This window comes from Chiloscyllium plagiosum, unplaced genomic scaffold, assembly GCF_037043375.1.
Source record: "Chiloscyllium plagiosum isolate Xiang-an unplaced genomic scaffold, Cpla_swu_hap1 HiC_scaffold_46, whole genome shotgun sequence".
Classification (NCBI taxonomy): Eukaryota; Metazoa; Chordata; class Chondrichthyes; order Orectolobiformes; family Hemiscylliidae; genus Chiloscyllium; species Chiloscyllium plagiosum.
Window position 1 is genome coordinate 1,168,787 of NW_028270184.1, and position 22,472 is coordinate 1,191,258.

Here is a 22,472-nt window from a genome sequence, read left to right on the forward strand (position 1 = left end):
ATTTAACTGAATGTATTTCCAGCTTCAACATCTCTGCGATTTGGCCATTTAGAGTGGTGTCAGAGGGCAGTGGCTTGAAGGCTAGACAGAACAACAATTTCAGCACCTGAAACATAAAGATTGGAATTATTAATGAATCGCAAAGTTTGTAATAGAAAGGGCAAGTGGTCAGTGGGCTGTCACATTAGGATGAAAATAGGTAGGTACTTATTGATATACCACTTCTGCTTGACTGAACACTGGGTAGTTTTATCTCTTTTATTATGTCTTCTGTTGAAGAGAAGGTCTGACAATGAAAGGCTGTCAGTGTTGAAGTTGCACCAATTCAAATTCACTTTAAAGGATCCATCCAAGAACTGCAAAGAATCAGAATTGCTGCTTACAGTGAAAGATTTGTCAGGACTGTAGAGAATGTATCTGAAGTTACTGATAAAAAGACAACATAAGAGGAATTGCAATGTTAATTGTTTCAGATATAAATCTCAGACACGAGCTAAAGAATTTTCTGAGCTCACATGCATAGCGAAACATCATTTTACTACTTCCTGAACACAGAGTCCCCCTACCAGTTTCCTCTTCCAACGCACCATCCTTTAACACTTCTACCAACTCTAACTAGACCCCACCAAGAACATCTTCCTCTCCCCACCCTCTGCAAGGACCATTCCCTTTGCCCGTCCTTGGTTCGCACCATTCTCTCCCCGCACCGGCACATCAATCCCTCAACTCCATCCAGGGCCCAAACAGTCCTTCCAGGTGAGACAGAGGTTCACCTGCCTCTCTTCCAACCTAATTTACTACATCAGGTGCTCCTGATGTGGTGCGCTCTACATCGGGGAGACCGAACATAAACCTAGGCAACGGTTCGCCAAGCACCACAGCCAGATTCACTGGACCTCCCAGTCACCGTCTATTTTAATTCCCCTTCCTTCTCCCTTTCCGACATGACTATCCTTGGGTTCCTCCATTGCCACAATGAACCCAACCGCAAATTGGAGGAATAACACCTCATCTTCCACCTGGGCAGCCTATAGCCCAGAGGACTCTGAGTTATCCAATATCAAATAACCTCCCTTCTCCCGACTCCCTTCCCAGCCCCTCCCCCTCTCTTCCAGTTACTGGATTCATTCCTCCCATTGACCAACCAGGTTGCACCCTCTGTGTTCACCTATTCCCACTTCACCACCAGGCTCCCCTGAACCCCTTTATCTGCAGCTCCCCCTACACCCACCCCCAGTCCAGAAGGGTTACACCCAAAATGTCAACTTCTCCACCTCCTGATGCTGCCTGGCTTGCTGTGTCCTTCCAGCCACTTGCTTGTCTACCTGCAGCCAGTAACCATCACAGACACAGAAGCAAAAAAAAAAACACGATCTTCTCATCCATCAACCTCCATGTACACACAGGAAGCAACCAGAGAGCAGCGATACCAACCGGGGCAGCATCAACGACATCCACCACTGTCCAAGCAGACATATGCTCATTCCTGAAGTGGTTTCAAGGTCCTCAAGACCCTCTCTGTCCCTGTTTTGGGCGGCACGATGGCACAGTGGTTAGCACTGCTGCCGGAGACCCGGGTTCAATTCCCGCCTCAGGCGACTGACTGTGTGGAGTTTGCACATTCTCCCCGTGTCTGCGTGGGTTTCCTCCGGGTGCTCCGGTTTCCTCCCACAATCCAAAACATGTGCAGGTCAGGTGAATTGGCCATGCTAAATTGCCCGTAGTGTTAGGTATGGGGTAAATGTAGGGGTATGGGTGGGTTGCGCTTCGGCGGGTCGGTGTGGACTTGTTGGGCCGAAGGGCCTGTTTCCACACTGTAATCTAATCTAATCTAATCTAATCTAATCTACTTCAGTATTGCTGAAGAATTAGCCATACGCACAGATTCTCCTGTTCACTATGACCTCAAGGAATTTCATTGGCCTCACACTGTTCCTAATTGAAAGACCATTGTAAAACCAAAAGTACTGGAACTTTCACCATTCTTTTTTATTCATTCATGGGATGTGGGCTTGGCTGGTTGGAGCAGCATTGATATTGTCCATTCCTAGTTGCCGTTCAGGTGATTAACTGCCTTCTTGAATCACTGTCCATTTGATGTACGTACACCCTCAATGCTGCTATAGAGTGAGTTCCAGTATTTTGACAAGAGGACACTGAAAGAACAGTGTTATTTTTCAAAGTCAGGACTGGCTTAGAAGAGACTGCAGGGGCTGTCCCCACATTACTGCTGTCCTTGTCCTTCTAGATGACTGTGGTCATGGGTTTAGAAGGTGCTGTCTAAGATTTCTAGGGTGAATTTTTGTAGTGCATCTTGTAGATGGTACACATAACCACTGCTGAATATCTACGGAAGAGAGAGTGAATGTTTGAAGGTGTGGTGCCTATCAATTAGTCTGCTTTGACCTGGATGGTGTCAGAGTTCTTGAGTGTTGTTGTAGCTATACTCATTCAGGCAAGTGGGGAGTATTCCGTCACACTCCTGACCTCTATGTTATAAAAAGTAGACAGCCTTTTGGGAGTCAGGAAGTGAGTTACCCAGTGTAGGATTCCTAGTCTCTGACCTGTACTGGTAGCCACACTATGTACATGGTTAGTCCAGTTCAGTTTTTGGTCATTGACCTGACCTTGTTGCATTTGAATGTGGACTGCTTCAGTATCCGAGGAGTTGCAAATGTTGCTGAACATTATTGTTATAGTATGGGGTAAACCCTCCTGCTTAACTTAAACCAGCAACACAGAAAAGATTTATCCTCTGCAGTAATCTGTGAAAATTCAAGAGGCCAAGAACTATTTAAAGTACAAGTTAACAACTTTATTTCTTAAAATATAACAGAGAATAATTAATGAGGAGAAAGTGAGGTCTGCAGATGCTGGAGATCAGAGCTGAAAATGTGTTGCTGGAAAAGTGCAGCAGGTCAGGCAGCATCCAGGGAACAGGAGAATCGACGTTTCGGGCATAAGCCCTTCTTCAGAGAATAATTAATGACTATTTACAACTCGTTCCTCTAACCTATCTTTTGTCTTCCCTTCTATAATACTAGTCTGATGAACCCCCCCCCCCCCCCCCCCCCCCCCCCCGATTAAGATTTACCAAAAATTCAAGTTTTCAAAATCAGCCAGCTGTCGGATCTTCTATTTGGATCTTCCTGTGTCTTCTTCTTAGGGATTATGCTTCACCGGTCACAGATCGATAAAGGTACTTTTAAGAGAGCTATTTTGGGGGTTATAATTTAAACTCATTGGCCTAATTTGAATCTGTTTTTGTCTGCAGGCAACCAGCTACCCTAGCTACCCCAGCAACCCCAGTAACTGGACCACATTCTACATTGTATCTTATTCAGAACACTTGACGCTGTCAGGTCATTCTTTTAGCTTTGAACTCTCTTAAAGGTACAGTACACCCACATCTGCATAACATTAATCAGTCACCAATGAACATCTCCACTTCTGAGCTTATCATGGAGGGAAGGTCATTGATGAAACAGCTGAAGATGGTTGACCCTACGTCACAACCCTGAGGACCTCCAGCATAGATGTCCTGGAGCTGAGATGACTGATCTCCACCAACATAACCACCTTCCTTTGTGTCACTTTAGAGTTTTCCCCAGTGTGAGGAAAACTGTAATAGAATATCTGAATCAAAGATTCCAAGTTCATTGATTAGCATCTGTCTAGCATTTGACTTCATTTCTCAATGGTGATTCAGTACTTCATTATCTGGAATACCAAGTTGATTCTTGTGTATGATGTTATTTTTAAAAACTTAGGGATACAACTGGATATTAAGCACTCAAGAATGATTCAGTCATCAGTCCAATTGTGTTGAGTTATACCAGCTTCTCCATTGCATCATCTCCCACCTCTTCTGTTGTTGAAAAGGACTTTAGACAGTCACTAATGGGAGCAACATAAACTCTGCACTCTAAAGCTAATAGTTCATGTGGATAGTCAATGTGTGAGTTGCCAAATCTGATTACCTAGTCCATGAGATATTAATTCTGAAGTGAATTTATGAGGTATCAACCTTGGAGTAATTTTATGTGCTATTAATCCAGGAGAGAGGTTACAAGGTGTTAGTCCTGGAGTGAGTTTGACGTATTGATCAATTTATGTGATAGTTGATGCGTTTATGAAGTATTAAAATTAGAGGGTAAAGTCGCCAGAGTGTTAACAGGTCATAGAGCTAATCTTCCATTTGAGAAAGATGAATGGTGATGGTTTAAGGTGAGGGTCACCATGCCTCAGGGAAGTGGGGAAGTTGATAATGAGATCCCTTCATGATAATCTCAGTCAATGCCAGACTGAACCCACGCTGGTGGCATTGCCATTAGTCATCCAGCCAACTGAGCTAACTTTGAGTTTACAAGGCATTTCTTCTGGAGAAGGTTAATGAGATTGTAGTGGGGCAGTGAGTTTACAAGCTATTCAGGACAGAGTTTATAAGGTATTAATTTAGATATGTCAATGAGGTATTAATGACACATTGAGTTAATTAAGGTGTTAATTTGTAAATGAGTTAGAAAGGTCTTATTCTTGGATGAGTTTGCAAGATATTAATTCTTGAGTGAATTCGTGAGATATTAATTCTTAAGTGACTTAATGAGATATTAATTCTTGAGTGAGTTAGTGAGATATTAATTCTCGAATTAGTGAGGTATTAATTCTTGTGTTCTTGAGATATTACCTTGTGATACCTAAAGCTGCATTTATAAAGATAACACCAAGGTAATGCTTTCAAACATGATTTTATTTCATTCACAATTCTACTATTCATTAAAATATGCTTTTTTTAAAAGTTTGCTGCTGCAATCAAACAAATTCTTAATTTCGTTTTTGAAAAGACAGGTTGAAATGTTATCATTGTTGTGGAATTAACATTCTCCAAAGTGTTTTATTAAGATCTTATTGCCACTCAATCTGAAAAGAAAACAGAAATCATAATTAAGACCCAGACTTGCACCGTAAGACACTGGAGCACAAGTAGGCTGTATGGGCCATTAAACCTGCACCGCCATTCAAAGAGATCATGGCTGATCTAATAATCCTCAACTCCACTTTCCTGCTTTTTCTTCCTTAACCCTTGATTCCCTTACTGATTAAGTATCAGTCTATCTCAGTCTCGAATATACTTAATGACCCAGACTCTGAGGTAAAAAATACTCCACAGGTTCACCACCCTGTGAGAGAAGAAATCCCTCTCAATCACTGTCTTTAGATCAAGATTGGTGATATAGTGGACAGTGAAGAAGGTTATCTAAGTTCAAAGTTTATGAGAAGATTTGTAGCTCGGATGCTCGTTGCTGTGGTTCTGTTCGCCGAGCTGGAAGTTTTTGTTGCAAACGTTTCGTCCCCCGTCTAGGTGACATCCTCAGTGCAGTCCTTGCATGGGATTTTGTACACTACATTAGTTTTGCTCATGCTGGGTATCGGGTCCTTCGTTCTGGTGAGTTGTTGTCTGAGAGTGGCTGTTGGTTTGTGTGCTGTTATAAGTCCTAGTGGTCGCAGTAGTCTGGCTGTCATTTCAGAGATGTTCTTGATGTATGGTCCCATGCAAGGACTGCACAAAACACCATATAGGACAAACAGGAAGGCATCTAACGATCCGCATCCACGAACATCAACTAGCCACGAAACGACACGACCAGCTATCCTTACGGGGTAAACGTAGGAGTATGGGACTGGGTGGTATACGCTTCGGCGGGTCGGTGTGGACTTGTTGGGCCGAAGGGCCTGTTTCCACACTGTAAGTAATCTAATCTAATCTAGTAGCCACACACGCAGACGACAAACAACATGGATTTGACTGGGACAACACTACCATTATAGGGCAAGCGAAACAAAGAACAGCCAGGGAATTCCTAGAAGCATGGCACTCATCCACAAACTCCATCAACAAACACATCGACCTGGACCCAATATACTGGCCACTACAGCGGACAGCTGAAACTGACAACCGGAAGCGGCAGGGACAGGCCACTATAAATGCCGGAGGAAACACCACAGAAGCGCTTCACATGAGGCTTCCAAGCACTGAGGATGTCACCTAGACAGGGGACGAAACGTTTGCAACAAAAACTTCCAGCTCGGCGAACAGAACCACAGCAAGGTTATCTAAGATTACAAAGAGTCTTCATCAGTTGGGTTAATGGGCTGAGGAGTGGCAGATGGATTTTAATTTGGATAAATGCGAAGTATTGTATTTTGGTAAAATAAACAAGGGCAGGATTTATACAATTAATGGTAGGACCCTGGGTAGTTTTGTAGAACATAGAGACTTATGTTCAGGTACATAATTCATTGAAATTTGTGTCATAGGAAGACAGGATAATTAAGAAGGCATTAGCGCGCTTGCCATCATTGCTTAGACCTTTGAGTATAGAAGTTGGGACTGCATGTTGAGGTAGTACAGAATGTTGGCGAGGCCTGTTCTGGAGTTCCAAGTGCAGTTCTGCTGTAGGAAGGATATTATTAAATTACAGAAGGTTCATAAAAGATTTACCAGGGTGTTGCCAGAATTGGAGGATTTGATTTATAAAAATAGAATGGATAGGCTGAGACTTTATTCACTGGAGGGTAGGAGGTTGAGGGGTGACCTTATAGAGATTTATGAAACCATGAGGTGCATAGCTAAGGTGAAATCAAGGGTCTTTTTGCGAAGGGGCATATTTTTAAGGTGAGAGGAAAAGGTTTAAAAAGGACATGAGGGGCACGTTTTTGTACAGACAGTGGTTTCATCAAAGGGAGATCATGCCTGACAAATCTATTGTAATTCTTTGATGAGGTAATGAGCAAGTTAGACAAACAAGAGCTAGTGGACCTGTTCTATTATATTCCTAGCTTCATTACCTAAGGGGCCGATGTTTACTTTGGCCTCTCTTTATAATTTTTAAGGAAGCTCTTATTGTCCATTTCTATATTACTCACTAGTTTACCCTCATTTTATTTCCCCCCATCTTTTCTTGACTTGTAAAAATTTCCCAATGCTATCACTTATCTTTGTCATATTATGTATTTTTTTCAATTTGATACTATCTTTAACTTGCTTGGCTAACCATGGTTGGTTTTATCTCCTTCAAATCTTTCTTCCACTCTGGGATCTATCTTTACTGTGAGCCATGAACTATTTTATTAAATTAAGTGACCACAGCCCCACTGCAACATTGGGTTATTTTCTTATTAGAGAGAGACAACTGATAGTGGTTTAATTTGAGAGTCTCAGGTGAGCGGAGAAGTTGAGAATGAGAATCCTTCATAGTAACCTTAGCTGGTATGGGAATTGAATCCACATTGTTGGCACTGCTTTGCCTTACAAACCAGACATCACACCAGCTGAGCTAACTTACATAAAATATAGAACATTGCAGCGCAGTACAGGACCTTCGGTCCTCGATGTTGCGCTGGCCTGTGGAACCAATCTGAAGCCTATCCACCCTACACTATTCTGTTTTCATCCAAATGTTTAGCCAATGACCATTTAAATGTCCTTAAAGTTGGCGAGTCTACTACTGTTGCAGGCAGTGCATTCCATGCCCCTACTACTCTCTGAGTAAAGAAACTCCCTCTGACATCTGTCCAGTATCTATCAGCCCTCAATTTAAAGCTATGTTCCCTCATGCTAACCATCACCATCTGAGAAAAAAGGCTCTCACTGTCCACCCTATCTAACCTTCTGATTATCTAATATGTCTCAATTAAGTCATCTCCCAACAAAACCAGAGTTTTGTACAGCTGCATAATGACCACGTAGCTCCGAAATTCAATCCCTCTACCAATAAAATCTAACACGCCTTCTTAACAACCCCATCGACCTGGGTGGCAACTTTCAGGAATCTATGTACGTGGACACATGGATCTTTCTGCTCATCTACACTACCAAGAATCTTACTATTAGCCCAGTACTCTGCATTCCAGTTGCTCCTTCCAAAGTGAATCACCTCACACTTTTCTGAGTTAATCTTCATTTGCCACCTCTCAGCCCAGCTCTGCAACTTATCTATGTCCTTCTGTAACCTGCAACAGCCTTTAGCGCTATCCACAACTCCACTGACCTCTGTGTCATCTGCAAATTTACTAACCCATCCTTCTATGCCCTCATCTAGGTCGTTTATGGAAATTACAAACAGCAGTGGTCCCAAAACAGATCCTTGCAGTACACCAAAAGTAAATGAACTCCAGGATGAACATTTCCCATCTACCACCACCCTCAGTTTTCTTTCAGCTAGCCAATTTCTGATCCAAGCCACTAAATCACCCTCAATTCCATGACTCCGTAATTTCTGCAGTAGCCTACCGTGGGGAACCTTATCAAACGACTTACTGAAATCCATGAGCACCACATCAACCATTTTACCCTCATCCACCTGTTTGATCACATTCCCAAAGAATTCAATAAGGTGTGTGAGGAATGATCTACCCTTCACAAAATCATGTTGACTGTCCCTAATCAACTTATTCCTTTCTAGATGCTTATAAGTCCTATCTCTTACAACCTTTTCCAACACTTTACCCACAACCAAAGTAAGGCTCACTGGTCTATAATTACCGGGGTTGTCTCCACTCTTCTTCTTGAACAAGGGTACAACATTTGCTATCCTCTAGTCTTCTGGCACTATTCCTGTAGACAATGATGACATAAAGATCAAAGCCAAAGACTCTGCAATCTCCTCTCTGGATTCCTAGAGAATCCTAGGATAAATCTCTTCTGGCCCAGGGGACTTATCTATTGTTACACTTCCCGGAATTGCCAACACCTCCTCCTTGTGAACCGTAATCCCATCTAGCCTGCATCTCAGTATTCTCTTCGACAACATTGGCTTTTTCCAGTGTGAATACTGATGAAAATACTCATTCAGTACTTCACCATCTCCTTGGACTCCATGCACAACTTCCCACTACTATCCTTGATTGGCCCAAATCTTTCTCTAGTCTTTCTTTTATTCCTGATATACCTATAGAAAGCTTTAGGGTTTTCCTTGATCCCATCTGCCATCAACTTCTCGTGTCCCCTCCTGGCTCTTCTTAGCTCTCTCTTTAGGTCTTGCCTGGCTAATGTGTAACTTTCATGCGCCTGAACTGAGCCTTCACATTTCATCCTAACATCAACTTTCCTCTTCCTCTTGAAAGGAGATTCACTTCTTTAGTAAACCATGGCTCCCTCGCTCAACCACTTCCACCCTTTCTGACAGGTACATACTTATCAAGGACACACTGTAACTGTTCCTTGAATAAGCTCCACATTTCAATTGTGTCCAATCCCTGCAGTTTCCTTCCCCATCCTATGCATCCTAAATCTTGCATAATCGCATCATAATTGCCTTTCCTCCAGCTATAACTCTTGCCTTGCGTTATGTACCTATCCCTTTCCATCACTAAGGTAAACATAACAGAATTGTAGTCACTATCACCAAAGCGCTCACCTACCTCCAAGTCTAACACCTGGCCAGGTTCATTACGCAGTACCAAATCCAGTGCAGCCTCGCCCCTTGTTGGCTTGTCTACATACTGTGTCAGGAAACCATCCTGCACACATTGGACAAAATCTGACCATTTAAAGTACTCAAACTATAGTATTTCCAGTCAATATTTGGAATGTTAAAGTCCCCTATAACAACTACCCTGTCACTCTTGCTCCTATCGATAATCACCTTTGCTATCCTTTCACCTCTGGAACTATTGGGCGGCACGGTGGCACAGTGGTTAGCACTGCTGCCTCACAGCGCCAGAGACCCGGGTTCAATTCCCACCTCAGGCAACTGACTGTGTGGAGTTTGCACGTTCTCCCCGTATCTGCATGGGTTTCCTCTGGGTGCTCCGGTTTCCTCCCACAACACAAAGATGTGCAGGTCAGGTGAATTGGCCATGCTAAATTGCCCGTAGTGTTAGGTAAGGGGTAAATGTAGGGGTATGGGTGGGTTGCGCTTCGGCGGGGCGGTGTGGACTTGTTGGGCCGAAGGGCCTGTTTCCACACTGTAAGTAATCTAATCTAATATTCGGAGGTCTATAGAAAATTCCCAACAAGGTGCCCTCTCCTTTCCTGTTTCTAACCTCAGCCCATACTAACTCAGTAAACGAGTCCTCAAACATCCTTTCTGCCACTGTATTACTGTCCTTGACTAAAAATACCACACCTCCCCCTCTTTTACCATCTTCTCTGTTCATACTGAAACATCTAAATCCTGGAACCTGCAACAACCATTCCTGTCCCTGCTCTATCCATGTCTCTGAAATGGCCACAACTTTGAAGTCCCAGGTACCAACCCATGCTGCAAGTTCACCGACCTTATGACAGATGCTCCTGGCATTGAAGTAGACACACTTCAAACCACCTTCTTGCTTGCCAGTGAACTCTTGCAAACTTGAAAGCTCATTTCTGACCTCACTACCTCAACCTCCTGGACACTGGAACTACATTTTAGGATTCCCTTCCCCTTCTGAATTAGTTTAAACCTTCCCAAAGAGCATTAACAAATCCCCCCCCCCCCAGGATATTAGTACCCCTCTGGTTCAGGTGTAGACCATCCTGTTTGTAGAGGTCCCACCCACCCCAGAATGAGCCCCAATTATTCAGGTATTCAAAACCATCCCTTCTGCACCATGCCTATAGCCACGTGTACAACTCCTCTCTCTCCCTATACCTGTCCTCGCAAGCACGTGGCACAGGCAACAAACCAGAGATAACAACTTTTTTTTCTAGCACTAAGCTTCCATCCTAACTCCCTGAATTTCTGCCTTAAATCCCAAACCCTTTTCCTACCTATGTCATTAGTACCTATGTAGGCCACGACTTGGGACTGCTACCCCTCCCCCTCAAGGTTCCCAAAAACACAGTCCAAGACATCATGGACCCTGGCACCTGGGAGGCAACACACCAACCATGAGTCTCTCTCGTGCCCACAGAAATTCCTATCTGTCTCTCTAACTATGGAGTCCCCAGTGACTAATGCTCTGCTCATCTCCCCCCCTTCCCTTCTGAGCAATATGGACAGACTCTGTGCCAGAGACCTGTACCCCATTGCTTACCGCTAGTAAGTTATCCACCTCAACAGTATCCCAAATGATATACTTGTTATTGAGGGGAACAGCCGCAGGGGTTCCCTGCACTGCCTGCGGGTTCCCTTTCCGTCCCCTCACTGTAACCCATCTGCCTCTTTCTTGTACTTGAGGTGTGACTACCTCCCTGTAACTTTTCTCAATAACCCACTCTGCCTCCCTAATGATCCAAAGTTCATCCAGCCCCAACTCCAATTCCCTAACATGGTTTTTGAGGAGCTGGTGTTGAGTGCACTTCCCGCAGATGAAGTCAGCGGGGACAGTAGTGGTGGCCCTTACCTCCCACATTCTGCAGGAAGAACATTCAACTGCCCTAACCGCCATTACCACTATTCTAAATTCCCAAAGAGATTGTAGAAAAATAAAGAATGAAAAAACTAGTTATTTTACCAATCTGGCGCACAGAACCTTTTTTTTAGTTAGAGGAGGAGGACGGGTGGAAGGCACTACCTAAGTAGTATTTCTGGTAATGTAACCACCCAAATATATTACTTCAGTTACTCAGCAATCCCGTGCCTGTTAATGCTCAGCATGTGCTCTGCCTATTCACGAGGTAAGTGATTCACCTTTCTGGTCGATGCTCCCACTCTTCCTGCTGCTGAAACAAAAATGGAGGGCCCCGACACACGAGGTAAGTTTTTAAATGCCCCCACTTAAATTTCTGTAAATTTTCCTCAATCGTCTTTTCTTCTAAATTCTATTACCAGTCAACCCCAGCTATCATAGAGGATATTCCACTATCATAGAGGATATTCCACTAAACATAGAGGAATTGAGTACAGGAGTAGAGAATTACAAATTCTTGGTGCGATCACATCTGGAATATTGTGCACAGTTTATTCTCCTTATTTAAAGAAGAATGTTCTGGCTATGGAGGGAGTGCAGCAAAGGTTTAACAAACTGATTCCTTGGATAACAGGACTGATATATGAAGACAAACTTGAGTTTAGAACAATTAGGGAGAATCTCACAGAAACTTATAAAATTCTAACAGGGGGTAATCACACAGGGAGTCCAAAATCAGGAGCCACAGTTTAGTGTATGGGATATGCTATTTAGGATGACCATAAGAAGAAAGATCTTCACCTAGAGAGTGATGATACTTTAGAATTCTCTGCCACAGAAAGTGATTGAGGCCAAAATATTGAATGTATTCAAGAAAGAATTAGGTATAGTTCTTAGGGCTAAAAGGATCAAAAAGTGTGGGAAGAAAGTAGGTTATTGTGTTGCAAGATCAGCCGTGATCATATTGAATGATGGAGTAGGCTTGAAGGGCTGAATGGCCTATTCCTGTTCTTCTATGTTTGGTGTTTCTACATGTCTATTGATGTTAGAAGGCCTTCTCTCACCAGTGTATTTTTCTCATTGTTGTTTCTTAACCTCCAACATTATGAAGTCGACATCATCTCATTTCATGCTGTCAAACGTATTGCTCAACATATTAACAAAACTACTTCACCAAGCTTCACTTCTTTCCTGCAATCCTTAGGTTTTTTTTAGTTAGCTAAATACAGTGTGATAATACAACAACTCATTTTTTCTTGTTCATTGAGAAATCCTGGTGTATATATTCTTTTAGCCTGAATTAAACATTTGGATGGTTTAAACAAGTTCTCACATTTATGACAACTCTGGGAATACTCAGACTTGATTTACACACACTATTACAGCGGGTCGTGACAAGAAAAAGCACCATCTTTATAGATTGGGTTCTATTGTCGGTTGTTGAGTAAATTGACTACCTTAAAATAAGGCAAATCATTCCTGTAGATTTTCAGACAGCCAACATTGCTCAAATCAAAAATGGCCGGAGTACACATCCTGTAATTTGGTGGTCACAGACTTTTCATTTAATTCTCTATTGTGAGACTAACAGCAAAGACACTGACCTTATTTCACCACACAGTACACATCGGTTTGGAAACGTATTTCCATCGATATCACAAACTGGAATATATTCTCTAGTACAGATAGGGGCATTAGGATAGTCTTCACAGTGTGGCTGAAAATGGTAAAATTAATACATAGGTATTTTAAATATCTGAATGTGAAATTCAGTTGCATAGTGCAGCTTCTAACATGTTGGTATGATTCTATTTTGATGGCACACACAGTCCATCCAGCTGGTGAGGCCCTAGAGTTTCAATGAAGAACACAAGCTTCATACTATGGCCTCTGCCAAGTTGAAGCTGGTCGTCTCCATTCTCCTGGATACATCAATGCTTAATCCAGCCTCCGAGTATCTTATTTTCATATCTAGATGCTGACCAGTGGACTCACTTTGACTGGTCCTGGGATTTCTGGTATGTCATGACCTCTCCAGAGGCCAATTGTGGACAGAACCATTAACCCTAATAACTCTGTTCACACAATGGCATCAATATATGAATATGCCTCTTGGTTATGTACCTTTTTTTATGAGTCTGCTGAATTGAATGGCACAATCACAACTGGATCCCATTGCATCATCTCCTGTTTCCATTTGCATCTACTCATGATCGATCATTTATAGGACCCATTTGTCCCAAATAAAATTCCAAACTAGCCACTGAACTGACTACTGGCTTGTTAACAAGCTCAATTGTTTAATAATCTGAATCAGGCCCTATACTGGCCTCTGCCTTCTACCTACAAAAGTATTGATGGTCAAAACAATGACAGCAAACCAGCGCAATAGCCAATTACATTGATATTCACACCATCCTGCTCACTCCCACCCTCCCCACCACCATAAGGTGAGCATTCTGCCCCTTCTCCTTTAGTATTTCCTTAAACATATGTGACAACTCAGAGAGCCTGGGCCTAATAATTATTACTTGGTGTACCTTCTGTTTGACTCTCTCTGGACATGGTGTTCTTTCAGTCAGATTTGTCAATTAAATATGAACCAGTGTGTGTTTTGGGTCAGTTTGAGCACAGACGCATCACAGCAGAAAAACCCAGCGCTGACCTTCCCTGTGTGAATCGCTGCTGATGCAAAATTAGATTCCCTCATGGATGTTTCCCTTCAGGACCAATGAGCCAATGACTAGGAATTGGAGACCTACTGCTCTATAATCATCAATGTTGGACTGAGCATAAAAACAACATTAAAACAACAAGGAGAATTTAACATCAACAGAACATGTTAAAATTAGAAACCAAAAGAGAAAATGCTGGAAAGTCTCAGCAGGTCTGGCAGCATCTGTAAGGAGAGAAAAGAGCTGACGTTTCGAGTCTAACTGACCCTTTGTCAAAGCCCATGAGCTTTGATAAAGGGTCAGTTAGACTCGAAATGTCAGCTCTTTTCTCTCCTTACAGATGCTGCCAGACCTGCTGAGATTTTCCAGATTTTTTTCTTTTGGTTTCAGATTCCAGCATCCGCAGTAATTTGCTTTTATCCAATGTTAAAATTAGACTTCCACCTCATTCTTATCGGAAAGGTGAATCTTGGCCAGATCTGAAACAGGAAATGGAGAACTCATTAAAAGGGCACAAACTTACATCGACCACATAGCACATACACATTTACTGAGCAGTTGGAGAGACCATTGATAGTGGCTATTCTACTTAGCAAAGCAACTAAATAAATCATCAAGTAACTAAAGATTTGAAACAAGGTTAGAAAAATGACATTGCTGCCTCAAACTACAATCCTTTAGCATTTTGGCTGTTAGATAAGAGTTCAACATGTCCCAATTCAGTCATCTGAAATAAAATTATAAGTACCACTGCTCAGATCTAGGACTCCTTAAGAATAATATTTTGTGAATTGGTGAAACCATTAAATCTGTCCAATAAAATATTAGTTATTGTTATCAAGTGGTTTTCTGTGCTATTTCACATTAAGTATTACATCTGAATTGTCCTGTGTGCTTAATAGGCATGTCAGAGGAACATTTTTCATTTTAAAACTTGTAAAATTCCTTCTAATCAATCAGAAGGACTGATGATGTGTGTTAGGGGATACCAAGGAGGAAATCTCAATGGATGTGTAGCTGTTTACTCCCACACTCCTGTTCATCAGGAAACTTTTACAAGGACTGGCATGATCTCTCAGTTCGACTTTGCACAGTTCATGGTTGCTAGTCTATGGTTCTAAAGGATGTAGGACAGTATTTAGCAGATATATGTTTCCAAGTAACCACAAAATATGCAAACGTAGCAACATTGCTCACCAACAGTAGCAAGGACCGTAGTCATAGTGACAAGAAACACTCTGCCCATCTTCATTGTGAAGCTGCTAGACAAGAGTCAGATGTTTGAATGTGTGTAGACAGTTTCACCTGCCCAGTGCTCCTGGCATCACATCATCGGTGTTCACAAATCATCATATTCTGAAAATAGACGGTAATAAGATAATAAAGAATTACCTTTGAAATAATTATTTGAAGATTGAGCATTATAATACTTATGTAACACTCATGCAGCCAGTAATAAAGGAGCCCATGAATCTCACCAGTTTAAAAGTCACACTTTGGGAGTAAAGCAGTTGAGTAAGTGACCTAACTTGTGCTTCTAAGGATTTGCTACATGGCATTACCATCATTTCCAAGTTCCCTTCCAGGTCACCCAACAGCTAAACTTCAGAATATATCACTATACCTTCCTTATTACTGGATCACTGCCCTGCCTGACTGCAGTAATCCAAAAAACCTGTCACCACATTTTTAACAGATAATCTAGGATTATTTATGGAGCTGTGCCCCAAAAAGGAATGATTTAAAAAATACAGTATTGGCAGTAACAGTCTGCCTCTATTATTTACACAGCCCATGGAATGGAGGGAACCATATTGCAATAGACACGGACAGGGATGGGATGGGATGCTCTTTGGAGGGTTGGTGTGGACTTGATGGGCCAAATGGCCTGCTTCCACACTGTAATGATTCTATGAATTCCAGTGTGAGAGTAACTTTGTGAGACTTAAAACATTTACTTTTGTAAAGGATTCCCTTTATAGTTATCAATGATTAACACTGAAAATAGACCAAAAGTCACTACCTTAATCTGACCAATATGATAAAGATTGAAGTGACACAGCTGCAGTATGCTCTCTTCTCAGATGATCAGGGCAAAAGAGCCTCAAAACATTCCGTTGTTATAGTAACAGAACAAGAAAAGCTGAGAGATGCTGGGCAATGGAGTCTTGTATCAGAGAATTTGTGGACAGAGGAATAGTGCGATGATGTAACAGAGTGTAAATGGGCGAGAGGTTTGATATTTTAGTCTGGATTGTTCTGCTCTTTATTCTGACTGAGGCAAGACTTCTTAGTAACTGTTAAGTTAAGTTAATTGTTACATGGTTACTTGACGGAAGGTTACAAAGCAGCAAGCGCCACTTTGTATACCATCCAATTTCTTATCAGAATGTGAACACATGCCTACTGAGGGAAACACAGAGAATGCTGGAAAAGCTCAGCAGGTTTGGCAGTATCTGTTGGCTGAGAGACAGAGTTGACAGGGTGGATGCTGAGAGGATGTTATTTCAATGGGAAAAGTTGGAGATTTAGAGGATTAGTTTCTCTCAGAGTTGTGAATTTTTGAAACTCTCATCTACAGTGCGCAGTGAGGGTGAGGTCATTGAGTATTTCCAAAGCAGGGGTTGATTCTTGTGTAAGGTTATCAGAATGGTCTTCATTTCTTCAATTTGGTGCTTCCTCACTGGCACTGCCAGACATATAAATAAGCTCCACCACAAGATGAGGAGAAGAATCTTCTTATTAAACAAGCTTTTATTTAGCATGTGTGAATCCACAGAACATCAAGATCTACATTCTTAGCCCTTCTTTCTTGTTCCAAAAAGTTCTTTGCCTTCATTTAGTTTTTATAATTTTTAGGGAGGAGATTGCTGAGCCTTTAGCTTTGACCTTTATGTCATCATTGTCTACAGGAATAGTGCCAGAAGACTAGAGGATAGCAATTGTTGTACCCTTGTTCAAGAAGAAGAATGGAGACAACCTCAGTAATTATAGACCAGTGAGCCTTACTTTGGTTGTGGGTAAAGTGTTGGAAAAGGTTGTAAGAGATAGGAATTATAAGCATCTAGAAAGGAATAAGTTGATTAGGGACGGTCAACATTTTTTTGTGAAGGGTAGGTCGTGCCTCACAAACCTTATTGAGTTCTTTGAGAAGGTGACCAAACAGGTGGATGAGGGTAAAGCTGTTGATATGATGCTCATGGATTTCCATAAGTCATTTGATAAGGTTTCCCACGGTAGGCTATTGGGGAAAATACGAAGTCATGGAATTGAGGGTGATTTAGCGGTTTGGATCAGAAATTGGCTAGCTGAAAGAAAACTGAGGGTGGTAGTTGTTGGGAAATGTTCATCCTGGAGTTCATTTACCATTGCTGTGCCGCAAGGATATGTTTTGGGGCCACTGCTGTTTGTAATTTTTATAAATGGCCTAGATGAGGACGTAGAAGGATGGGTTAGTAAATTTGCAGATGACACTAAGGTCAGTAGAGTTGAGGATACTGCTGAAAGATGTTATAGGTTACAGAAGGACAGAGCTGGGCTGAGAGGGGGTAAATGGAGTTAAACACGGAAAAGTGTGAGGTGATTCACTTTGGAAGGAGCAACTGGAATGCAGAGTACTGGACTAATGGTAAGATTCTTGCTAGTGTAGATGAGTGGAGGGATCTCAGTATCCATGTGCATCAATCCCTGAAAGTTGCCACCCAGGTTGATAGGGTTATTAAGAAGGCATACAATGTGTTTCCTTTTACTGGTAGAGGGATTGAGTTTTGGAACCATGCGGTCATTCTGCAGCTGTACAAAACTCTGGTGTAGCCGCACTTGGAATATTGCGTACATTTCTGGTCACCGCATTATGGGAAGGATGTGGAAGCTTTAGAAAGTGTTCAGAGGAGATTTACTAGGATGTTGCTTGGATTGGAGGGAAGGTCTTATGAGGAAAGGCTGAGGGACTTGAGGCAGTTTTCAATAGAGAGAGGTGACTTAATTGAGACATAGGGTAGACAATGAGAGCCTTTTTCTTCGGATGGTGATGGCGAGCATGAGGGGGCATAGCTTTAAATTGAGGGGTGATAGATATAGAACAGATGTCAGAGAGTAGTAAGAGCATAGAACGCCCTGCCTGCAATAGTAGAAGACTTGCCAACTTTAAGGGCATTTAAATGGTCATTGGATAGACATATGGATGAAAATGGAATAGTGTAGTCACATGGGTGTCAGGTTGGTTTCACAGGTCGGCACAACATCAAGGGCCGAAGGGTCTGTACTGCGCTGTAATTTTCTATAATCTATTCTAAGCTGAAAAGTATCAGAGGATTCTTGATAAACTGTCTCAAGAGCCGGAAAGACAGGAACAACTTCTGGAAGAGAAAAAACAAGGCCTGCTAGTCCCAGGTTCTCAAGATCACCCCCATGCCTGTAACCTGACCAGAAAACTCCAAAGTGGGATCATAAAATTGATGAAACTCTTTGAAAAGCTGATGAAGTTTCTTAGATAACATCCAATCTTCTTGACATGGAGCTTCAATAGGTGGAGAAAGGAGTGGAAAATTTTCAAGATGTCATTTTGTCATCACTTTGGCTTGAAATGTCTTCACTGTGGCAGGAATATCTAGTAGCTTCTGTAAAAGACCTAGCTCAAAAGCGAAAGGTATTGAGCTATTGTTAGTGGACTATTAATCCAGAGATGCATGTCACATCCTGAGGACCAGGGGTTGAATGCCACCATGGCAGAGGGTGGAATTTGAATTCAATAAAAAGAAAACCTGGGAATTATAAATCTAATGATGATATTATTGTTCAGAGTAACCACCATACAGTCTTCTGGAGACAAGGTTCCACCTTCACATTGAGAATACCCTTCATTGTATGTGTGGCACTAGCACCATGCTAAATGGGACAGACTCAAGACTGGGCATCCACAAGGCACTGTGCTATCAGCAGCAACAATTGTAATTAAATACAATTTGCAACCTCATGGCCTTGCATCCCCCACTCAACTATTACCATCAAGCACAGAAAATCAACCCAGGTTCAATGAAGAGCGAAGGAGGGTATGCCAGAACAGCACTGGACAAACCTCAAACGTAGCCATTAACACAGGAATAGTTGCATCATAAGTAGTAAGTGATAGAGAGAGCTAAATATTTTCATAACCAACGCATCAGATCTAAGCTCTACAGTCCTGCCACATCCAGTTTACATGCACAGTGACTCAGTGGTTAGCCCTGCTGCATCCACCTTGTCAACTCTGTTTCTCACTCTCCAGATATTGCCAAGCCTGCTGAGCTTCTCCAGCATTCTTTGTCTTTGCTTTAGTACTCATGTGTTAGTATTTTAAAAAGAAATTGGATGATATATCAAGTCCCGTTTGCCACCTTGTAGCCTTACCATCAAGTGGCCGCTTAACAACCACCATGGTTTAACAGTTGCTAAGAAGGGACATGGGTTTGATTCCAAACTTGGGTGACTGTCTGTGGAGTTTGCACATTCTCCCCGTGTCTGCATGGGTTTCCTCCGAGTGCTCTGGTTTCTTCCCACAGACCAAACATGTGTAGCTTGGGGTGAATTGGCCAGGCTAAATTGTCCGTAGTGTCCAGGGATGTGCAGGCCAGATGGTTTAGCCAAGAGAAATGTAAGGTTACAGAGATGGGGTAGGGAGGTGGGTCTGGGTGCGATGCTCTTTGGAGGGTCAGTCTACACTTGATGGATTGAACGGCCTGCTTCCACACTGTAGGGATTCTATGATTCAATGAACTTACTGGAAAAGGAGGCTCTACAAAAAAGCCGCAACATTAACATTTTGGATCTCCAGTACTGTGACTGTATCTACACCAAATGGACTGCAGTGGTTCAACAAGGCAGTTCACCATGACCTTGTCAAGGGTAGTTAGGGATAAGCAATAACTGCTGGACCTGTCATCAATGCCCTCATCTCATGAATGAATTTAAAAAAAGCTTTGCCTTAAGGCCAGGCGTGTGATGGACACATTTGACACCGATTCATAGTATCCATTTTCTTCTGTCCCTTAGATCTGGCATCAAATATTGGTGGGCAGATTTTTCAATTGATCAACCTCATAAAATTAACATAAACTCTACTGGGTAGGATTGATTGTTTTATTGCTATCACATTATGAGATACAGTGAAAAGTATTGTTTAGTGTGTTATACAGGCAGATTGTACCATACAAAGTGCATCAGGGTAAGCAGAACAGAGTGCAGAGTACAGTACGGTGCTGGAAAAGCTCAACAGGTCAGGCAGCATTTGAGGAGCAGGAGAATTAACGTTTGAAGGGCTCTTGCCTGAAACGTCGATTCTACTGCTCCTTGGATGTTGCCTGACCTGCTATGCTTTTCCAGCAACACACACTCGACTGCAGAATACAGTATTACAGCCACAGAGAAGGTGCAGAAAGAGAAATCTGAATTAACAGCAGGAAAGAAGCTGTTCTTAAATCTATTCGTGCGTGTATTCAAATTTTTATATGTTCTGCAGTAGTGATCTGTTACATCAGATATCCATTTTATTTAGTGCCCACAGCTTCATGCTTGCTTCTGCAATGCCATGAGAAGTTACATGTATTTGGAAAGGCAAGGACTGATTAGGGATAGGCAACATGGCTTTGTGTGTGGGAAATCATGTCTCACGAACTAGATTGAATTTTTTGAAGAAGTAACAAAGAGGATTGATGAGGGCAGAGTGGTGGACGTGATCTTCATGGACTTCAGTAAGGTGTTCGACAAGGTTCCCCATGGGAGACTGGTTAGCAAGATTAGATCTCATGGAATACAGGGAGAACTAGCCACTTGGATACAGAACTGGCTCGAAGGTAGAAGACAGAGGGTGGTGATGGAGGGTTGTTTTTCAGACTGGAGGCCTGTGACCAATGGAATACCACAAGGATTGGTGGTGGGTTCACTACTTTTCGTCATTTATATAAATGATTTGGATGTAAACATAGGAGGTATAGTTACTGAGTTTGCAGATGACACCAAAATTGGAGGTGTAGTGGACAGTGAAGAAGGTTACCGCAGATTAGAACGGGATCTTGATCAGATGGGCCAATGGGCTGAGGACTGGCGGATGGAGTTTAATTTGCTGCACTTTGGAAAAGCAAACCAGAGCAGGACCTATACACTTAATGCTAAGGTCCTGGGGAGTGTTGCTGAACAAAGAGACTTTGGAGTGCAGGTTCATAGCTCCTTGAAAACAGAGTCATAGGTAGATAGATAGTGAAGAAGGTGTTTGGTATACTCTCCTTTAATACTCAGAATATTGAGTATAGGAGTTGGGAGATCATGTTACGGCCATACTGGACATTGGTTAGGCCACTTTTGAAATATCGCATGCAATTCTTATCTCCTTCCTGTAGGAAGGATGTTGTGAAACTTGAAAGGGTTCAGCAAAGACTTACAAGGATTTTGCCATGATTGGAGGATATGAGCTATAGAGAGAGGTTGAATAGGCTGGGACTGTTTTCCCTGGAGTGTCGGAAGTTGAGGGGTAACCTTACAGAGGTTTATAAAATCATGAAGGTCATGGATAGGGTAAAGAGACGAAGTATTTTCCCTGGGGTGGGGGAGTCCAGAACTAGAGGGCATAGGTTCAAAGTGAGAGGGGAAAGATATAAAAGGGACCTAAGAGGCAACCTTTTCACATAGAGGGTGCTGCGTGTTTGGAATGAGCTGACAGAGGAAGTAGTGGAGGCTAGTACAATTGCAACATTTAAAAGGCATCTGGATGGATATATGAATAGGAAGGGTTTGGAGGGATATGGGCCAGATGCTGGCAAGTGGGACTAGATAGGGTTGGGATATCTGGCGGTCGGCATGAACAAGTTGGACTGAAGGGCCTATTTTTCCATGCTGTGCATCTCTATGACACCATGCCTCTAAGTCCTGAAGAAGGGCTTATGCCCGAAACGTCGATTCTCCTGTTCCCTGGATGCTGCCTGACCTGCTGCGCTTTTCCAGCAACACATTTTCAGCTCTAAGTCTCGTGTATGTTAGTTTCTGCTGGAATCATCTGAGAATCCTTGGGTATATTCACTGTCACCAATCCTACTGTTGTATCAGTCTATGCTATTGCTAGAGTGGTACCACACAAAGTCTTCAGCAGAAGGTAGGCCAAATCTTGATAAATGATGATTCGGTTTATTACATATTATTTAGTAGCTAGTTACATTACATCTCTAATACATGCTTGTCTCAGAAAAGATTTTCATGTTCAACTTAATATTAGAATGTAGAATATCCTTTATTGGCGCACATATTCAATATAAATTACAATGAAAAGTGTGTACCATCACTGTATATAGGCAGCAATCACATTAACTTATAATAACATTTTTAAAAGATCGCTTAAAGATAGTCCAACATTTCCTTCCCAATTGCTGCAGCATCCTGCCAGCAAAGTACCGCTCCGGGCTTCCTAGCCCACTCCATGTTCCAAGTGTCCCA

The 22,472-nt window shown here is 42.3% G+C and overlaps 1 protein-coding gene across 1 annotated transcript in view; it reads right to left on the reverse strand.

Annotated features, from left to right (window-relative positions):
• Positions 1-4,667: 4,667 nt before the first annotated feature.
• The window catches only part of LOC148136188 (ovomucoid-like), a 40,001-nt gene continuing 22,196 nt past the window's right edge, over positions 4,668-22,472 (reverse strand). Inside the window, exons 2-5 of the mRNA XM_087983573.1 lie at positions 15,210-15,368; positions 14,457-14,491; positions 12,942-13,054; positions 4,668-4,920 (exon numbers count right to left, since the gene is read on the reverse strand). Coding sequence (XP_087839699.1) covers positions 4,875-4,920; positions 12,942-13,054; positions 14,457-14,491; positions 15,210-15,264 — 249 coding nt within the window. The 5' untranslated portion in view covers positions 15,265-15,368 and the 3' untranslated portion in view covers positions 4,668-4,874. The remainder of the gene's footprint in view (positions 4,921-12,941; positions 13,055-14,456; positions 14,492-15,209; positions 15,369-22,472) is intronic.